We start from the raw sequence: 19,485 nt of genomic DNA, 5'->3' as shown, positions 1-19,485 counted from the left end.
GGGAATGATGCCATATGCCTTCTCCTCACTGTCAAAAGGTTTGGATACAGTGAAGCTGACACGTGAGAGAAAGCAGAATGCAGCAGTCTCCAGCAACAAAAGGAGCATTGGGGGATAGAACATTTCTCCTATAAATCATTTCATTTCTGAGGAGGAAAACTTGGTCTTCTCCCAAATCAAAGGAAGGAAAGAAACTAAACCAAAATTTGCTAACATTACAAACTGAAACCAAGAAAATGAAGTGAAAAACTACTCTTCCACAACAGTATCAGCCTCCAGGATCCTGCCATTAGTTATGTGCCACAGATTCACTGAATTCAAATGAACTGCATTTTCCACAGCCCTAGGTTTGGGGGTTTAAAAGTTTCCAACTCATCCCCATCTCCTACTCTTTCTTGCAGCTTGGCTGCTCTTAACACAGTGAAAACAAATGGAGCTTGTATGAACTGATACAGGCAAAAGTGTTGCCTTCTCAGAATACCTTAAGAAATTAGCACTGTCCCATGGTTAACGAAAACCACTCTGTCAGGACTGCCAAACCTGGACACACACACAGGGATGTGCACGAAGCTCCAATGACTCTAAGAAAGTAAATATGAAAAGTGTCTGCCTCCTTCAACTCTGATTCCCATTAAATACATCATAGTCCCTAGACAAAATATTTAAATGAAAGAAAATACCATTAAAATATTTCTATACAAATTAGAATGAAAGTGAAGACATTATTAGATAACAAAGACAAGTTTTCTAGTAACATTCATTCATTTTAGAAGAATAATGTGTGGTGGTTTAGGTAGAGAAGCTGTTTCTAGGAAATTATTCTGCCCAATTTCAGACCATAGGGAGTAAAATGGCTCAATGTTTACATCCCTTATGTCATCAATAACATTAAAACATAACATAACTGAGTATTAACAATTTGACTGTTCTCACCAAATAAGAACTTTAACCACAGCAAATGTTGGCTAAGAAAAGACAGGTATTTTCTCAAGACCAATTTATTCTTACAGTGAAGAGGGACATGAGCTTGCTTAAAGCTAATGTGTTACAAGGCATAGGCATATTTACCTGTGCTTAGATCTTACTGCAGGCAGACAGTGAAGATGGACCAAACCTATGATTTGATCCCATACAGCGATGGTATTTAGCTGCAGTAAGAACTTAATCACATAGGCAGCACCCCTGACTTAACATCCAGACTGCAGTCATCAGCTCACTACTTCCCAGCAGCAGGTAAAATTGAGGGATTCCAGCAAGTCAGCCTGGAATATAGTCTGAGGTGCTGACTGCTGATTTGTGACAGCAGAGGCTCAAGAGACAACCCTCTGAGTATATTCTTTAATGCAACATGCACTGACCCAAAGCAGGGCCATCAGATGTCTCTGTTGCTTGCCTTTGCCTTGTCCTGTCAACATGGATAAACAGTTAGGATAAAGTCTGACCACAGAGTGCACAGCAGAAGAGAGCGTTGACCCTCTGTTCCACTAGACACCAGTATAATTCAAGTAGTTATTTAAGTTATGAAACTGATTGCTTAATTGGAAAAGACTGCAACCTCCAGATGAAAAGCAGTGCACCACCCTTTGGTGAAATGAGTAATACCCAGAGATCATCACCAAGTGCAGCTTTTTCATTTCTCTACAGACAAATAGAAGTGGCTTTACATCAGAGAATCCCATCTTGTCGTTACTTCCAATAGAGATCATGATGTGGGAGTAAAGGAGAGACAAGACAAGGTGCAAAGTATCTGCTCACTGAATCTGCCTGCTCCAGTTGGGATCTCTCAAAACTTTCATGTGCTTTATGCTCTTTTAAGAATAATCACTGCTCACCAACTTAAAGCCTCTGATTTAGTATCATCTAGTAATATATAATTTCTATTCACATAACACAGGTAGCTTCTGATCGCCAAAGACCTTGAAAACAGATCTCTTGTCCCCATGACTTCAAGGAACTCTGTTCCTGTAAGGCTTCCTTTAAATCTAAGCAATCTAAGGCTCTAGATCTGCCGTGGGTGTATATCCAACAATGTCCAAAGTGGCTCTTCACTTCCAAACTCCATCAGGTTCTGGATAAATGATCCTAAATGTCAAGTTTATCCGTTCATCTCTAGAATGATACTCCTTAGGCACTCGATGCTGTAAGTGGCATTAGAGAGAGAAAAAAAAAGCATGAGCTTGTGCATTTAAAATACAGGTAATCAAACAATGACTAAAACCTTCATTTCCTGTGATGACATTTTATTCGCATTTCTGAACACTTAGGTAACGTAAAAAAATCAGGTTCTGACTGCTCGGGGCCACTGAGAACAAAAAGTCTTTGTACATTACTGCAGAATTCTTAAATTAAGTTACAACTTTTTGCTATTCCAAGTTTCTATATTGATTTTGCTCTTTTCACTGCAGGCTGCAACCTTTGTTGCTGAACTTTAATGATGGAACATGCGAACTGATTCCTACTGCACCACTTGGCATGAAAAGCAAACCCATTGTTTCTGTGAGTGCTTTCACACTTTGAGGCAGAAAGCAATACAAATGCCTTGGAAAACAATTGTGGCACTGGAAGCACAATGTCCCATACCTTCATGGGAGTGCCTCAGCATATCTGGAAAACTACATTGCAAGTAAAGCATATAAACAGTGTCAAGGAGTTCTTACCTGCCAATCCTCCTGGGTGGCTCCCTCCATCACCAACAGAGTCCCGTGATCCAGTGATATTCTAAGTCTTTCTACATAAGTATAGTCTCCATCATCCTCCTAAAAAGATACATTAGACACTCATGAAGCAGGCATGTGCATTTGGTAGAAAACCAGTCCTTTATAGCAGAGCTCAGAAAGCCAGTGAGGGAGGAGGAGGAGGCTTTTTCAAGATCTAGAAGTCTAAGCAAACTTCTCTGTATCTGTCTTTCATATAAAGTCCATGAGCCAAGCATTTTAATGATGAAAAGAAGCCATTTTATCTCACTGCCTGGATGCCACAGGCAAAGTTCAACAACCACTTCCTGTATTTAGTGCGAAATTCTGGAGTGAGGCAGCAAACCTTATGGAAACTTCTTAAAAGTTCAGTGTGGAGACATTCTGCAACAGCCACCCTAGATTCCACCAGTTAACTACTTCATCAAAAGTAACATCTTCCTGCTATTCTGAATTTCTCTTGTTACAACATTACATGCTGCTATGGCACTAGTTGCTGGAAGAAGAGCTTTTCTTATTAAAAAAAAAAATCTCCTTTTCCTATAATATCTTGCAAAACAAGTTGTCTTAATCCATTTAAACCACTAAACAAAACAGAATGCGAGACTAAAGACAAATAATTTGCAAACCTTTGTTAAGCCTTTAGATTATGTGCAATTATTTTAAAACTCAACTATAACAACTAGACATAGTGACACACACCAGCAGTGGCCTCCCACATGCCACATGAGTGGGAACAGCAACTCCCTACTGCTTTGCATTATCCTTTCCAACTTCAAATCAGATTCATACACTGTTAAGTCAAGTGTGTAGTAGTCCAGCTTGAAGGAGGTTTGTCCTTTTACAAGTTCATGGCTTGCTGAAAAGCTCAAAATAATGAGGTAGAGTAACAAATACTGGGCAAATTATGTCCTAAACTAAACCAGAGTTTGGTTTTCAGAAAACCAACTGAGATTGTGTGCATGTTGATAAATAATAAGCAGCTAGAAAGAGGACTGCACTTTGTAAAATGCAATAGAGCTTGGTTGGTATCAAGTCAGTATCAAGAAACATTTTCTTATTTTCAGTGGAAACAAGGAAAAATTTCAAAAATAGGTGTTATAAACATGACTGCTGAGGAAAAGCAAAGAAATATCACTGCACACATACTTCTATTTCAGAGGATTACATCATTTCACTTTGTGATGGACAATAGTGGGCTTATTTTTATCTCTTGCTCATCTTAATTAAAAAGGAATTCTGCTAAGATAAATGATTTAGAAGAAAACACCCTTTTGGCTTAGAAAAGTCCGTATATAAAAACAACAATTACTTTCTGGTTTAAATGGGACCTCTCTGAACTCCATTTTACTTAGAAAAAGATATTTTTATGTCAATTTGCTTTGCAAAGCCAGTGAAGTTAAACAAGAAGTTCTTACTTTCTTCCATGTCGTAACTGTTGACCAAAGCTCATTTCAGAACTTTTATTCCTAGAGCTGATGTCAGACATACAGAAAACTCACTTTTCCTTCATAAACTTCTTGACCTCTGAAAGTAATTTATTTTTGACATCTAAGGTAGAAAAGCCTTTCTGGTAACAAACATGGAAAGAAGTGCATCAGGTGACTTCTTTATGTTCACTTTTTAACTCTATATATGTACCACAAAACTACCTGCTTACAAAAACAGGCATAGTAAAGCAACTGTTCTGCTTTTTAATATATTAGAATCTTCATAATCTTGAGTTACACATTCAATTCAATCCAAGATTTACACTATCCAAGTACACTGGCTAAACTTTTTTTTTTTAAATCCTTTATTACAGTAACTACAGTTAGTAAGTAAGGAAAGATGTGAATACAAAACCTGTAAGAATTCCTGGACTACATCAAGGTTGTTTTCTTGAAATGCTATCAAAATCAAAACAAGAAAAGATCTAGTATAAATCTATATAAATCACCCAAGCTGGTTTTTAAGTCTCAGGAAGGTTTACTGCTATAGTAGTAGGAAATTATTTCTGGACAGTGTAAAGGACTCTTCTATTAAAAGGAAAAGTAAATGGAAACATCCTGTAGAAGAATGTATAAATAATAATGCAGTTATGCAGCCAAATTATGCAAAATAATTTTTAATTGCAAAGGTCAGCATCTTTCATGGAGAATACTGGGTCCTAGTCTTCTGCTTCACCTATTTACCCATTACCAAGAGAATTATCCTTACAAAAGTTCACATCTTGTATTTTTCAGATTTCCTCTTGATTGTATCCATCTTTTCAAGTTTTTGGGTCTAGCACCATCTGTATAATCCCTCCTCCATAACAAAGTAGTCTCATCTATCAGTACTTCTGCATTTAACATGTTTATTTTCACTGTCTCTGACAAAATCCTCACTGCAGTTCTTTTCTCTACGGATTTAGTAACGATGTATCAGCTGTACTGCTCTTTCCTCACATAATGCACTGGCCTGCCTTTAAACCCCCTCAGTCCTTCTGCAGCTGAGCACTCCCTTCTTCCTCTCCGCTTGTCCACAGCTCCTCAAGCCCTGCCAATACTGGTGGACAACTCCCCCTCCTCCTCTGCAGCCACTGCTGTCTGTGAGTCTCTTTCATGCCAATCTGAAAGTTCAACCTGCTTCATCTTGATCTGAACCTCTGCTTCTACCATGCTCCACATATTCCCACATTCATCTTCAATTAGGTCTGTTAATACACAAAGGGGTTATTTTTCTGCTGTTTCCAGAAGCACTAGGAGATCTTCACCTTCTGCTAGGAAAAAAGGACTGTGCTTCAGGGATTTATCTGAAGGGCAGACCCATCTGAAGGCTGATTCTTTGAACATCCTGCTATTATCTCACAGGTTGTGAAGCTCCCTTGGTCCCAGCAGCCATCGGTTTCCTTGGTTATAGATGGAAGAAGAGCCAGCTGACAGCTGGCTTTCTAACTCCTTCCACAGCTCACATTTGCTGGACAGCCACCCAGCTGGTCCCTATGGCACTCGCCCTCTCCCACGGGACAAGCCCCCCCCCACTAACATTCCCCACTTCAGCTTCCAGCAGGACACAATCACATAAACTGGCACTGTCTCGCAGCTGAGCAGCCAACAAGAAATAGTAAAAAAATGGTAGTGAGGCTGCATCAGAAACACCCATCCCACAGAGTGAAATTAATTCCTCTCAACCGGGAGGATGAAGCCATGTCCAAGTGGACCTCGGGGCTTGAGGCTGTGTGGGGAATGGGAGGAGGTCACAGTGCCACAGTGGTGACACTCAGGCTGTAGGCAAGCACAAGAGGACTCACTGACTCAACAATAGCTGTGTGAACTGTGTATGAATCACAGCGCTAAAGCAAAGCAATTGTCTCCTGATTTCAGCGTAGGCAGGAGCTACAATGATGGGGGCAGGGGGGACAAAGAAGTAGGAGCAAGGTGAAAGTAATTTACTGGAACTGGAAGAAGAAAACAGAAGAAACCATATCACTGTAGACTTTTAACTATGAAGTAGGAATTCACAAAACCCTAGAAACCATTTAAAGGAAAGGAAAAATACTAGGTGCTTGCATGTAACTGGTCCAAATAAACAGAAAAGGCTGTATTTGGAAAGAAGAATTTCTTATAAAGAAAAATTTCAGCAGGCAAAAGAAAACAGTTTCTGGAGTCATGTTAATTCCCACGAAGTCTCCTTATTCCAGAGTGGAATTTACACCTGAAATGTATTTGCAGCTTATTTTTCATAGGCACTAGGCTGAAATCCCAGTAAGAATTATTTCTACTTATCCACAAAGGATGCTTGTTTAAGAAGATACAAACACCCTATGCACGTAGTCTCTACACTCCTTTACCCTCTATTATGATGAAGACTTATCCAGTACAGTGCTCACCAAAAAGAAAAACAGAGGACTGAACCTTTCAGAACAATTTTCAGGATAAGACTAAGAAAACCCCACTTAAACCTAAGTAAATATTTTTTCATTTTTGCCAAATGAAAAAAAGATATCAGATTGTGTGATTGTTTCAGAGTGACTTATATAAACACTACCAAATTACTAGCAGACAATTGTCAAAATTCATATAAACATGCACAAAAAATGCAATCCATCAACACTACTGGTCATCTTTTCAGCTAGAGAAACAGAATTTTATTCACTATCAGGTTCATCCACATTTCAAGATATAATCTAGGAAATATTTGTAGAAATACCAATATGAAGTCTCTGAAGGCTCTGATCTAGTAGTCCTCAACTGCCCTTCAAGCTGTGACCTCACTTATGATACATACTGTTGTGTACTCAGTACATGATCCCTCCCAGGAAACCACATTTTTTCCTAGTACCATTTATCCACAGTGATGTTCTACTACAGTTATTTCTCATCTTGTATGTTCATTGTATCTTTCATCTCCAAATATGCAAAAGCACTTACAAGAACAGAGGGAAATTAAGGACTTTGAAACCCTAGAATCTGAAAGAGCACCATGTTGGCCCTCAAAAGTGGTTTAATTTTGGGAGGAAAAGGATTTACTTTCTATTTCCCTCCTCAATGAAGATTTACTCTAGAAAACCCAATGTACTGACACTGGCTGATACTGAAACCAGGGAGAGCGTGAATGCCCGTGATAACTGCTAGTCTGAATTCCTTCTCCTTAGATTACATTTCTCTTCCTGTAACTTGCTTTTTAACAAAGGAATGATCAAACTTCAAAGATTTACAATCAGTCTTAACTTTCTTTTAATGAAAGAGGGAAATGCTAGAGTGCAATAGAGTATGAAAATTACTTTTTTGGTGGTACAGCCTGAAAGGTTGCAATTTCCATCAGATCCTCCTGTAAGTCCCACTTGGCAAAGCATCTACTGTCATAGGATGCTCTCAAGAAACTTCAGGCTTTGGAAATGTGCAAAGAACATGTAATGTGTGCCATGTAACTATTAAGTATGAGTTCCCTTAAGCACACTTAATAGCAACTATTTCAAAGATCTGCACATGGGGATTCTACCTCAAAAAAAAGGTACATCATACTTGCAAAAGGAATACGCTTCAGAGGTAGCCAGACTCAGGTAGTCAGAAATATCAGGTCAAAGGTGCTAAAAAACAATGAGGAGAGCTTGAGGGATACATCTATAGAAAACCATCCATCTCTAGAAGAAAAGGGAAGAAATCATTCAGTACAGATAAAGCAGCCAAGTACAAATGGCACAGACTGAATTTCCTCTTTGCTAATAGTGGGTGTCTTTTCAGAAAATCTATGAAAAAGGCATCTTATTCAAGAACTAGGATTGATTTTTAAGACAGAACCTGCAAAGTTTACACTGAAGTTTAAGCATATTTCATTCTTATTCATCGATGGGGAACACAGGCACTTCTAAAATTAATCCAAGCACCATTTACAGCTTTCTAGAGGAATAAACTTTCCAGCTGACATTTTATTATCAATACGGCAGCAGGGGCAGCTGTTCTTGATAGGCCCACTGTCATAATAGATTGGTTATGTGATCTCATGCTCAGGGACCAAGATTAAATTCACTTCAGGCAACAAAGAATTCACAGATTGGAGAACTGGTGAAAACTACAAACTATTTGTTTTCTGGTTCGATTTCTGACCTTTGCTGTTCAGACTATGTGACCCAAGGTGACTCTTGATGGGCAGGCTTCAGGATGTCAGCATAGAGTTTTCCTGTAGGCTGGTAATTATTACCTCTGCTTTCTGTACTACCCACTCAGAATAAATAGCAGATAACAAACTTTCTTTCCAAAGTTGTCAAAGACTGCACAAGTAGAAAACAGGACACCCTAAAATAAGGTCTGTATTCTCAATGAATGTGAATCCTTTTCTTGGATAAATACAAACTGCAAAGTTTTAAGCTGGCTTATAAAGCATTCCCAAGCACAACACTTTATCTAGAAAGTATTCACTACTGAATCACCAATTAACTCCGGAAAGGATATCCCATACATCTCCTTATCAAAATAGAGGATCTCTGTTTAGCCTGTGACAGCTTCCAAGGCATTTTATGGAAAAGAAACGGAGCTTCCTCCCTTTGTTCAGTGCCCCTCAATCTGAATACACACACATCAAAATGCAAACACCATTAAGAGGATTTTTATGTACAAGAGCAGTCAGAACTACTCTTCACCCCATGTACACTCTGCATTACACAACACTGGCCTGAGTTTAAGAAAATGACAGCAAGTCTTTGTTTGACTCATTTGTACAGTATAAGTCCCCTTCCAGCATCACTGATTTAATTTTAAGTACCAGGAAGGGCCCTTATTTGGGCAGAAGACTGCCCACATTCCAATTTCATTGTAGCACTACACTACACTGCTGCACATTATTAGAGTGGTCCCATCCCCATCTTTAGGATGTCGTGGTCCATGTGAGACATTTCTGGATCTCTACACTTATTCCACAGAACTTGCCCAGTTGTGCTTTCATTAACTTTGAAATGTTTTAGTAATTAAATTCTCTTAAATGGGGAAAACAATGAACATATTAGTAGCTATAAGACTCTTCCAGTGTGATATGAACACTCACAGGGGAAGGTTTTTTTCTCATCTCAAAGGTCCGAGTAGCACCAAAGCTGAGTGAGGCAATGACAGGATTTTTTCCCAGCGATGGCTCGTCATCACTGTGCCAGTCCACACTGTCCTTCTCATTTCGGTAGAGGTTGCATAGAAGGGAGTTGAAGGTGTAGCCAGTGAATTCTTCAATGCACTCCTTTAGCATGGTCAGCAGAGGATGCCACTGCAATCAGCACAGAGGGGAATGAAAATGCCATGAACGCAGGCCAGGGGCAGGTAATGCAAGACAGAAGGCAAAAACTACTAAGAAACAAAATATACTGCACTTTAACCACAATAAGCTTAAAATCAAACAAATTACTCATAGCAATTCTGATGATATTTTAGTAGAGCAGAAAAATGGGCTGGGCTTTCTGCAAAATATGCACACATTACCCATCACTCAATACTAAATCATCTCTTAAAACTCTGAAGCCAGGCTGCCTTTCATACTAATGGAGGCAATCAGTGACTAAATGACACTGCTCTCAATTGCCTGCAGCTGCTGACAGAGAACAAGAGGAAATGGTTGGCATAACAGCCCTCTGTCCCCACTCTGTCAGCACAGCTTGTTGAGCTCAACTCATCACCTCTTGGAGTTTTGACTTCAACACTAACTCTTCCGTGAGTCACAAAACCAATGGATTTCATCCTTTCCTATGCTAACATCTTGCCGAGCCCACAGCCCAGGGAAGTTCTGCACATTCCATTACAACTCAGTCCAGTTATTTAATGTTATAAACATACATCATGACCTTCATCTGTCAAGAGTGCTTTTAAGAACTACACAAATATATAAAGAACAAAAAAGGCAAAGCAGTGTAGGCCAGAATTTTTCTCCATTATATAAGCAGAAACAGAGGTAAAGAGAGGATAAGAAACTGATTCCAAATCTCCCAGTGCACTATTGGCAGAAGAAGCAACAGACAGCTAGAAATATTTTCTAGAATGCGCCTCTAATAAACAAGGCTGTACTACCTTCTTTCCAAGCTTCCCCAAGTTTAACAGGTATTTAAATTATTGGTCACACTGCAGGAGGCTCAACATATCATCTTTCTCTAATGGGGTATTTCTAGCTAAGTCATGCCTTCAACGATTAAGCATCATGTCAGTAATTAATGCTAGATAAACGTAGTTTGCAGCTAAAAAGCAGTAATACAACAACAAAAAAGTTTGATTGCAACTGAGCTGCCTGAATGTGCAGAATAGTCCAACAAGAATTATTGAGAGCACTTTTCAGTGACCAACCAGGACTAGATTTCATTAACTCCCATCACAGAAGTATGTATTACTAAAATGTTACCATACAGTGAATTTTACCATGTAGTTGAAAAGTCTGTCACCACTACAAACTTGCAGCATGGAAGTAGTTTTGTTGAAATATTTGTTGAAACAACTCCATCACTGCTTACAGAGAAGCATTTTCTAATAGCAAAATTCATTTAGGCACAAACACTGGATTATATCTAGAAGTGCTGCAATCACACCAGTTCTTACAAACAAAAAAGGAGGGACATAAAGTTAGTTACTCCAACAGATCAAGTGTTTAAGGGAGTAATTGCTTTTGGCTAAGCTGTGCACTAAATTACATTTTACTCAGGATATTTTTGTGCTAGAAACCCTATTCTACAAGTAGGGACTGTGCTATTTACACCATCCCCTACTTCTTCTAAGCTGCAGGTACTCCCACCCGCAAATCTGTGTGAAATGTCAGTGTCCATGTGCAGTGGATGTGCCTACAGGCAGCTTCCAGCTGGGGAAAGGCTGTCTTCCAGCTGTGCAACTTCTCCAGTGCATCTCACTTTCTGCTTGAGTTTCTTTTCTCAGTAAAAGGCAGAAGTATTCAGGAACAGAAGACAGAACCAGCCTAAGTGACACATTTAGGCTTTGCACCTTTTGGACGAGAGAAACAAGCCAGTGGCCCAATGAGTACTAATTCAGAACTTGATGCAAACTGAAAAGAAACCTTGAATTTGGGGTATATGGGCTCTATCCAATCTCTGAGCAGCAAAGGGTTTCACAACAGACAGTTCGGAACTGAATTTAAATCGTTAAGTGTACAATAGAATGATTTTGTGAGGGCATCAACAATCTCTAAAGCTATTAAGGGAAAAGCCCACTTCCATATTCAGAAAAGCCCACTTAAAATAGTATTTCACAAATGAGTACCAAAGAAATGCCTGTTTTTTCACCACAAGTTCCACAGGTCACAGAATTTTTAACTTCATTTTTTTTTCGAGACTAGAGAATGTTTGCAACTCATCATGTTAAATACCGCCTTTCCAACTCCTCCCAAACATCCCACTTTGGCAGCAGTTCTGGCACTTGGGACACTTTTCTTTCATGCTATCCAGCTTTCAACAGTGACACCTAATTACTGCCATGGAAATTTTAAACAAAGCAATACCAAGAGACAGGCTGATGGGACAACAGGCTGAGAGAAAAGGGGAGAGAGAGAGAGAGACAGAGGGAGAAAACATGAAAAACACATCACTGAATCACTCAGAAGGGTTTTAACTCTTCCAAAACAGTGTGGGAAATTACATGCTACAATCTGGAGTTGCTGAGCAGATGAGCTGCATGTGTGAATTTCATAGCATCCACACAGGAATCAAAATACGCCTAAACTTTCATTTAAGCAGTAGTGAACCCAAGTGTTTCTGAAACTATTTCAGTAATTGGCATTACTGTATCTTTACAACAAAAAAAATCAGTATGACTGTCTAGAGTACAATCTCCCACACAAAGATGCTTAGACTAAGTCACGCATAGCAATTCAGAATTTTGTCCAAAGCTACAGTGACCCAAAGCAAAACTTAAAACTCTAGAGTAGCAACTTCCTTTTGGCAACATTTGGTAACTAAATCACACTGCTCTCAGCCAACTCACTCAAAGTGTGCTTTATAAAACTGACCACATTCCTGTAGAATCTGCAGCTGATCTCAAATGAAATGCTAACAGATCCTCTAGATAACCAGAACAGAGGATAGAAGGAATTTTTGTCTCTTGATCTCTGCAAAGGATTTCACTGTAGACAATAATAAAACACATGCAAACATACACATACATTTGGATTTGGCTGCATTGTTATCCTGGAGTATGTGTAAGGAAGTTCACCATACCAGGATGTAAGCCGTGGTTCCTCAAAAGATAATTCTGAAAAAAACAAAAAGACCTTCTCAGTTGTCTTATCAAAAGATTTGAAAATGGAATGATGATGCAATTCTGCCAAGAAACTTGATCAAAAAAGACGTCGTCCATTCACCTAATGTTAAAAAGCAGCCCCTTAAAATCCTCAGCTTTACATAATAAACTCAAATGAAGGAATGAAATTATTCAAAATCAGGTATGCATCTGCAGGAGCAATTACCTTGTCAAAATCTTGGAAACATATCCATTTTTTCACCCCTATATGACATACAGAGCAGGGACTGGATGAGTTAAAGACAGCAAAATGAAACTGAAATTTTATCTTGTTTTAAGTTCACCTGGCTCTGGTGCCCAGTATGCTGGCATAAATTGCAAGATGCAGAAGGATACACTGGAAAGGGTGAAGTAGAAAGGACTGTAGCACCCTTGCGACATTACAGAAACAAAATCCAGCAAGGCTGGACACAATATTATGTCAGTATGTGTATGCTCTGTGGTATAACACAAATACCAGGTTTAAAATATTTTCGGCTTCTGAAAAGGCTATTTTGGCAACTATTTCTAATGCTTGACAGGCAGCATTCTACTTTATACTGTCCCTTTATTGCCAGCCAAGAAACATATGTGTTGGACAGTTTCCAGCCCCATCAAGTAACTACTCTGATATCTTGTATCAGCTCCTGACTCAAAGTGAAATTCTGCTAGAACAGGTGCCCCTTAGTGAACAAATCCAGAATAGCAGCCTCTTCTCCTACTGCATACTGGAGCTATTAACTAAAGCCAAAGGAGAAGGAATATGCTCTGCTAGGATTTACGGTACCAGAGGCAAAAAATATACCTCATGAAAAAAAACCTCAAAGAACACAGATTTTGCAGCATTGTTGGGAGATTGTATGATGGTGACCAGACCTAACCTTACAAAATGAGTGAGTAAAAGAACTGGAGATGACAGAAGAGACAGTAAAATTCCAAGATTTTAAAGACAGGCAATTTTAATTTGGAAAAGATCCCATTTAGTTGGCAATAGTAACATGGTATTAGAGACTGAAAACTAAGCTGCAGCAGTCTTCAGATATGCATGGAAAACCTGCACAGAAACTTGAAGAAGTAGTAACACTGAAAATGAAAATCAATTCTAAACAATGCAGAGATTCTGGTATGGAACTGACCTGAGAATGACCTGAAAAGTTGGTCTACACACCCCTTACCCTGTCTGATGTGAGTTCGCTGACCCCAGGGTATGTCTTGGAGGAGCTGCTCAAACATCCAGTCTGCCTGTTCTGAGTCAATAAAGCCAGGAATCAAATGAATCCTAAGGATGGAAAAGAAAAACTGAAGGAATATACATTTCTACATCCGCTCTGGGAAAATATTTTCATTTCCAGGATTCCCAAAGGAGTTAAAAATGGCTGTAATGCATCAAATGTCAAAGCCCAGTATCCTGTTTCTGACCACGGCCAAAGCAGGCATGAAGGAAAGAACAGAAGGGCTCCTGTTGAGTCTCACCCTCACCAAAAGCATGCAATTTCTTTTCAAAATTTATAAAATCATATGACAACCAACAGCATACCATGAATTCCAGAATCACCCATATGTTTTGAAAAATGGCATCCTTCTGCTTGTTATTATCTTGACTTCTGATAAATCAGATAGACCTGATTATGGTAATACAATCAACATTAAGTAAATAATTCCCCTTTATTCACTATCTCCACATCACTTAGAATTTGACAGCCCTTTATCCCTACTGCCATTCCTACAAATACTCTTACACTTACTCTTACTACTGCCACTCTTACAAATACATAAGGAAAAGTATTTAGCATAAGAATCATATTTAACATCTCCTATTTTTTCATTTCTATACATACATCTAGTATTTTGATTGGAGTAACAGTCATCCAAGAAATACAGCCACCGTGGTGGGCTGCAGAGTAGGAATGCTGCTAACAGCAGTTTATTGTCACAAGTATTCCATGCTCCAAAGATGTCACAGTAAGAGTATATAGTAAAGATGCAAATCTGATTATACTTTTCAGAAATAGATATATTCCATCAGTCTATTATGAAAACAAACTCCAGAAAACACAGGGCAACCTGGCTGACTGCGTATCTTGTCTCTTTCCAGCTGGTCTAAGCTTTTACTTTTCAAAATGCTTTAAAAATTTATTTACATCTTCAGAAAAAACTAAGATGAAGGCACAAAAATAAAATAATACAATAATCGGAGGAAATTAAATGCACAAAAATTACTATGTCCTTGGCACTTTTTCCACTATTAATAAAAATCAATCAAATTCAAAAGAAGAGGATTAATACTGATATTGCAGCTAAGTCAGCAAGGTAAAATGCATTTTAGTTAATAGGAATCAAGTAGGTTTTGTTTTGAAGTGTCCTGAAGCTGAAATAATTAAGGCATGGCATATTAAGCAGAAGGGACAATTCTGAGGTTACCACAGTTGCCTAAAGTTAAATGCTTTTATTAGATTTACTTAAAACAATTCCAATTTACAGCTGTAACTTTTGGGCTCCTCTTAACAGTACAACACAGACATCACACACTTGCTAACACAGGAATACTGATCCAAATTTGCATCAGCAACTTACTGTAAATCATGAAACAAATTGGCACAGCCCCTTGTCCTTATTCTGGAAAGAGCACTGGATACAGTACATACCAGATGTCAAGAGGTTTCTTTTTCTTCTCTTCAGTACTGCTCAGAACCATCTGTCTCCCTGCTACCTGTCACTCACAAGTATTTCCAGAACTACTCTAAACAGACGATGCACACAAAGTGCAGTGTGCAGCTACTGAAGTCAAAACCCTCTATAGAGACTAGACTTCAGAAAGCTGAGAATCACCACATCACTCTGCAAAAGCAAATAACATTTCATCCACTTACCTAGAAATGCCAGTTGGTCCCTTGCTGAGCTCATACACACCACGCTTGCTGAGGATGTAGAAAGGCAAGAGCCATCAGAAAGACAAAGAAGAAATTATCTCAGACCGAGTAACAGAGACTAGAATTGCTGTAGGCCTGGACTAGGGAAAGTTTTCTTTAAAAAAGAAAAGAGAAGAAATAATGTCCTGGACATAAAGGTCAGAGTAAGGCAGCAAAGCATGCTGCAGAAGCAAATGAGTTTGGTGAAGGGAGGGACAGGAAGTACATGCAAAGCCTCCGTACAGTTTTAGGGCTCTTAGAAAAAAAAAAAAATAAAAGAAAAAAAAAAAAAGAGGGATCCTAAAGGAGACAACCATACATGACTGCACACAGATCACTATGTTTGCATTTATAGGTACACTGAGAAAGAAAATTCTACCAAGATAGCCAAACTGAACCAAGCTGGATTTTCAGTATCTCTTACTCCACCATACACCACTACACTTTGTCACGCTTCATGCCAAAGTTATCCTGAGAAGACCTCCATTCCAACACAAAGGCTAAGTGACACACAAATACTCAGCTTCACTATTAAACTTACTATCAGCTACCTCTCTGAGCCTTGAAAAGTAGCTGCCATACAAGCTATGTTTCTGGTATATTCCAGAGTAAGTAATTTCCAGCATAGTTTACACTGGGAATGCACTAGGAAAATGTGCACTGCTAACCAAAGAAGACATACTGGCAACTGTGCTGAACTAGAATGTCCAACTGATGATGATTACTGGCTTCCAAGCTATACCAAAGGCATAAGAACCAGTTAACTGGCTTGAGCTCTCCTGCTAATACACTGAGCTCATGACAAAAGGGTTAAAAGTCCACAATTTCTACTCTTACTGACCATGACGACAGAAAAAGTGCACATAGAAGTCAGCAGGGTACTCACTCTATCACACCTGCCTCAGGAACTCTGCGTTCCACCTGAAAGGGAACAAGGCAGTACACAGTGAATATTGAAGTACATGGCAGTCTCCAGTCACACAGAACTCACAGTCCTCTCTAGTGACTCTGTGTAGCCACACACTGACAAGCCAGTGAGAAAAACACACCTCAGGGCAAGAGGGTAGTAACAGCTCAGCAACTCCCTCTTCATCCCAGAAACTCTCAAATGCAGCTACAATTGCAAGCTGGATTTTAGCCATCAACTGCCCCCTACAGGACACCGATTTCTAAATTATTTGGATTATCTCAAGACTTGCTATTTATCAACTACAATCAAAAAAAATTCTTATCTTTATATTTATGAAAATATCCTTATGTAAAGAAAAATTCAGAGTAACCCTAAGAAGCATGAACAAACTGCAGGCCTCAGTCAAACAAGCAAAACACAAAAGATCCCACACAGCAGAAGCTAACACTATAAAGCTGTCTGCACAGCTGAGATAGCTGTATTTTGTTAAAAGACAGAGTAGTTTAATCCAGCCCCGGCTATCATTCTGGTTGTCTCAGGGATTTATGCTTCTCTTCTCTGAGCTCAGTGGAGTTCTGATTTGCAAGAAGTTACAGCATTGAGCCAACAAGAGGATCAAAATATGGTACTATATAGATAGCAGGTCTTTGTCACAGGGGAGAGAGAATCTTCCCAGGCCATCTTCAACGCTTCCAAGACAAGATGACAGCCTTTCAACTAAGTCTAGCTTAGAAAGAAGTACTCATGATTATTTTTGTCCCTAAGCAAGGAAGTGCCCTCACTTTGCACAGAGCACAATATCCTTCATCAGCTGATGGGACATAAAGTCTAGAAAACAAATCCCTTGCTCTTCCTCTGTAACAAGTTAAGACAGATACCCCACCTGAGGAATACAAGAAGAGCTCAAACCATACTTAGGACATCATACATTGAATTTTTAGTAGAACATATTTTTTTGGGTCTCTGAAAAAAAAGAATAGTTCTGAACAGGTTAAACAGAGGGACCATAACTTTTTTTGTTTGCCATATATGCAAAACAATTAATAACTCTGCTTAGCAAAAGCTCAAAGTTCATGGACTATAGTCTCAAATAATTTTTACCTATCATTTGAAGTTTAATAACAGATGAGATTCTGCTAGTTCCCTGTAGTTTTTACCTCTGATGGCTTTTCAAATACAAATTGCTTTTGAGCATGAGGCTGATCTTTCTGTCTCCATGCTGGTCTGGCACCTGCAAGGGAAAGGCTGCTGGCCACAGGTGCCTTAGGTGCTACAACAAATGGAGAAAGAAGAAAAGATTACATGAATTAATTATCACCATACTAAAATATATAATTCGGAAAAACTTCTGGAATCATTCCTTGGAGTAGTCTCCTATGCTTGGCAGAGACTTCAGGAAATTGCCAAACCTAAGAGTTAAAACTGCACAGAAACTGAATTTTTATATATATATTTGTTATTTATGGACAAACAAAACTGAAAACATAGTCTTATCAGAAAGGAAGACACCTGTAACTTCTTAATTCTACAACAAACACCTATCATAAACCAGCAGAAATTGCTCCATGCAGCTAAGGTGCTTCCCTCTGTATTCCTTTTCTCAGGAAGGAAGGAAAAAAAAAAAAAAGAGAGAGAGAGAAGAAAAATACTTCTATTAAAACAGGATTTTTAAACCAGGGAGAAAGTGGAAGAGCCACTTTGGCACACTTCAGGTGTTTTATTTACACATGCAAACAGGCCTTAAAATGGGTCTGAAACACAAAGTCTTCACTCTGCATAATTCAAACAGTGAGGAAAATGTATCTTTTTTAATCTCCTCAGGAACAGGAGCAATGAAATGCTCCTGTGACAGAAAAGTTTGAGGCCACATGCATAAATCGAAACAGTTGACTACTCTTTTTCATGATTAAAATAAAGAATCAGCTTGCCTAGGATGCTCAGCCCGCACATAGGGGAGCTTTACGGAAACTGTAGCCAGGTGAGTGGAACGTGTTTTGAGCAGGTTCGCAAAAACAAACCAGTCCCTCCTGCAAGAGTGGAAACCTTCATAGTGTTCCTCTGCCTCTGCACGCTTAGGTTTCAATATTTGCTAAAAACCCGTGATGTTAACTCCAATCCTTTTCACTACTTCTCTTTATTTTACAGTGTTTTCACCGTGAAAAGCTAAACGAGTGCCCATAATGCGTTTTATGAATGAGTGACTAAGTTCTTACAGAACAAGCACTATTCGTCTCATTCGAGCTGCCCAGAGATGCGAAGGACGCGCGCGTTAGCAACGCATCCATCCCCCTGCGTTCCGCATCCAAAATCGCCGCCCCTGTGGCACCTGCGTAAATTCACTTAAAAACAAGGTTGGAACCCCTGCAGTTCAGTCACCGACAGGAACGGCCAGCCCTCGGGAAGCGCTGGCGGAGAGCGGCCCCGCCGCGCTCAGGACGGCAGAGGAGTGCCGGCCGTGGGAAGGGAAGGGAAGGGAAGGGAAGGGAAGGGAAGGGAAGGGAAGGGAAGGGAAGGGAAGGGAAGGGAAGGGAAGGGAAGGGAAGGCTCCGGGCGCTCCTTACCTGCGGGCCGCCCCGCCGGGGCGCTGGCCCAGCCGCCCTGCACCCGGGCCCGCTGCCGCCTCTCGGCCATGCCCAAGGCCCCGGCCCTGCCCAAGGCCCCACGCCTGCACCGGGCCCGGCCCGGCCGTGCGGCCGCAGCTCCGCCCGCCGCGCAAGGAGGGGCAGAGCTTCCATTAAAGGCGCCCTGAGCCGGGGCTGCCAGCGGCGCCCGACCTGACCTGCCTGCCTCCCTGCTTGTCCCGTTCCAACAAGGGAAACTGCGCTCCCGGTCTCGCCGCTGACAACCCCCTCCTTATTCCTGACAGGGACCCAGGGTAGTCCCCAAGGACGCGGACAGCTATTAAATAGGCACTACACCTCTATCACCGAGGTGAACGGACATTCAAAATTAAAATCGAGGCAATTTAGGTTAAAGGATAAGTAAAACTTAAGTTAAAAATTAGGTTAGTGATTACCTGCTGCAGCTTGGTAAATAGAGGACCTCAGGGCATGAGAGTGGGAACCCAAGCTGGAGCCTGCCACCACACCAAGGGAAACCAGGGGCTCTGAGAGCCTCCTTACCTGGGCACCCCTCCCTCTGTGCCAGTTGGATGTGCGTGCCATTCCCTCTGCCATTTTCCAAACACCTCCAATGGTTAGAAAATTGTATTTAGAAATAATTATTTACTAATAGCTTAACAGTTCTAATAAAATTTGTGT

The 19,485-nt window shown here is 40.1% G+C and overlaps 1 protein-coding gene across 1 annotated transcript; it reads right to left on the bottom strand.

Annotated features, from left to right (window-relative positions):
- Window positions 1-1,280: 1,280 nt before the first annotated feature.
- ALKBH3 (alkB homolog 3, alpha-ketoglutarate dependent dioxygenase) lies at window positions 1,281-18,856 on the bottom strand. The gene is made up of 9 exons (XM_062495056.1): window positions 18,787-18,856; window positions 17,383-17,495; window positions 16,202-16,236; window positions 15,277-15,324; window positions 13,582-13,685; window positions 12,291-12,379; window positions 9,198-9,407; window positions 2,658-2,756; window positions 1,281-2,138 (listed from the first exon to the last, which is right to left on the bottom strand). Exons 1-9 carry the CDS (start codon window positions 18,854-18,856, stop codon window positions 2,046-2,048), a joined length of 861 nt encoding a protein of 286 aa, XP_062351040.1. The 3' UTR covers window positions 1,281-2,045.
- Between the last annotated feature and the right edge of the window lie 629 nt (window positions 18,857-19,485).

This window comes from Cinclus cinclus, chromosome 6 (assembly GCF_963662255.1).
Source record: "Cinclus cinclus chromosome 6, bCinCin1.1, whole genome shotgun sequence".
Lineage (NCBI taxonomy): Eukaryota > Metazoa > Chordata > Aves > Passeriformes > Cinclidae > Cinclus > Cinclus cinclus.
Note: the sequence above shows the minus strand (reverse complement) of the source record. Positions and strands in the feature narration are given on the sequence as shown.

Excerpts from the sequence above, each read along its gene's own strand:
- ALKBH3 (XM_062495056.1), bottom strand. The coding sequence starts at position 18,856 with ATGGCCGAGAGGCGGCAGCGGGCCCGGGTGCAGGGCGGCTGGGCCAGC. Across the intron at positions 16,237-17,382 it reads TATTTGAAAAGCCATCAGAG|GTGGAACGCAGAGTTCCTGA; the intron begins GTAAAAACTACA and ends GTTCCCTTTCAG. Across the intron at positions 9,408-12,290 it reads CAATGCAGCCAAATCCAAAT|TGGCATCCTCTGCTGACCAT; the intron begins GTATGTGTATGT and ends TGCTGATTGCAG.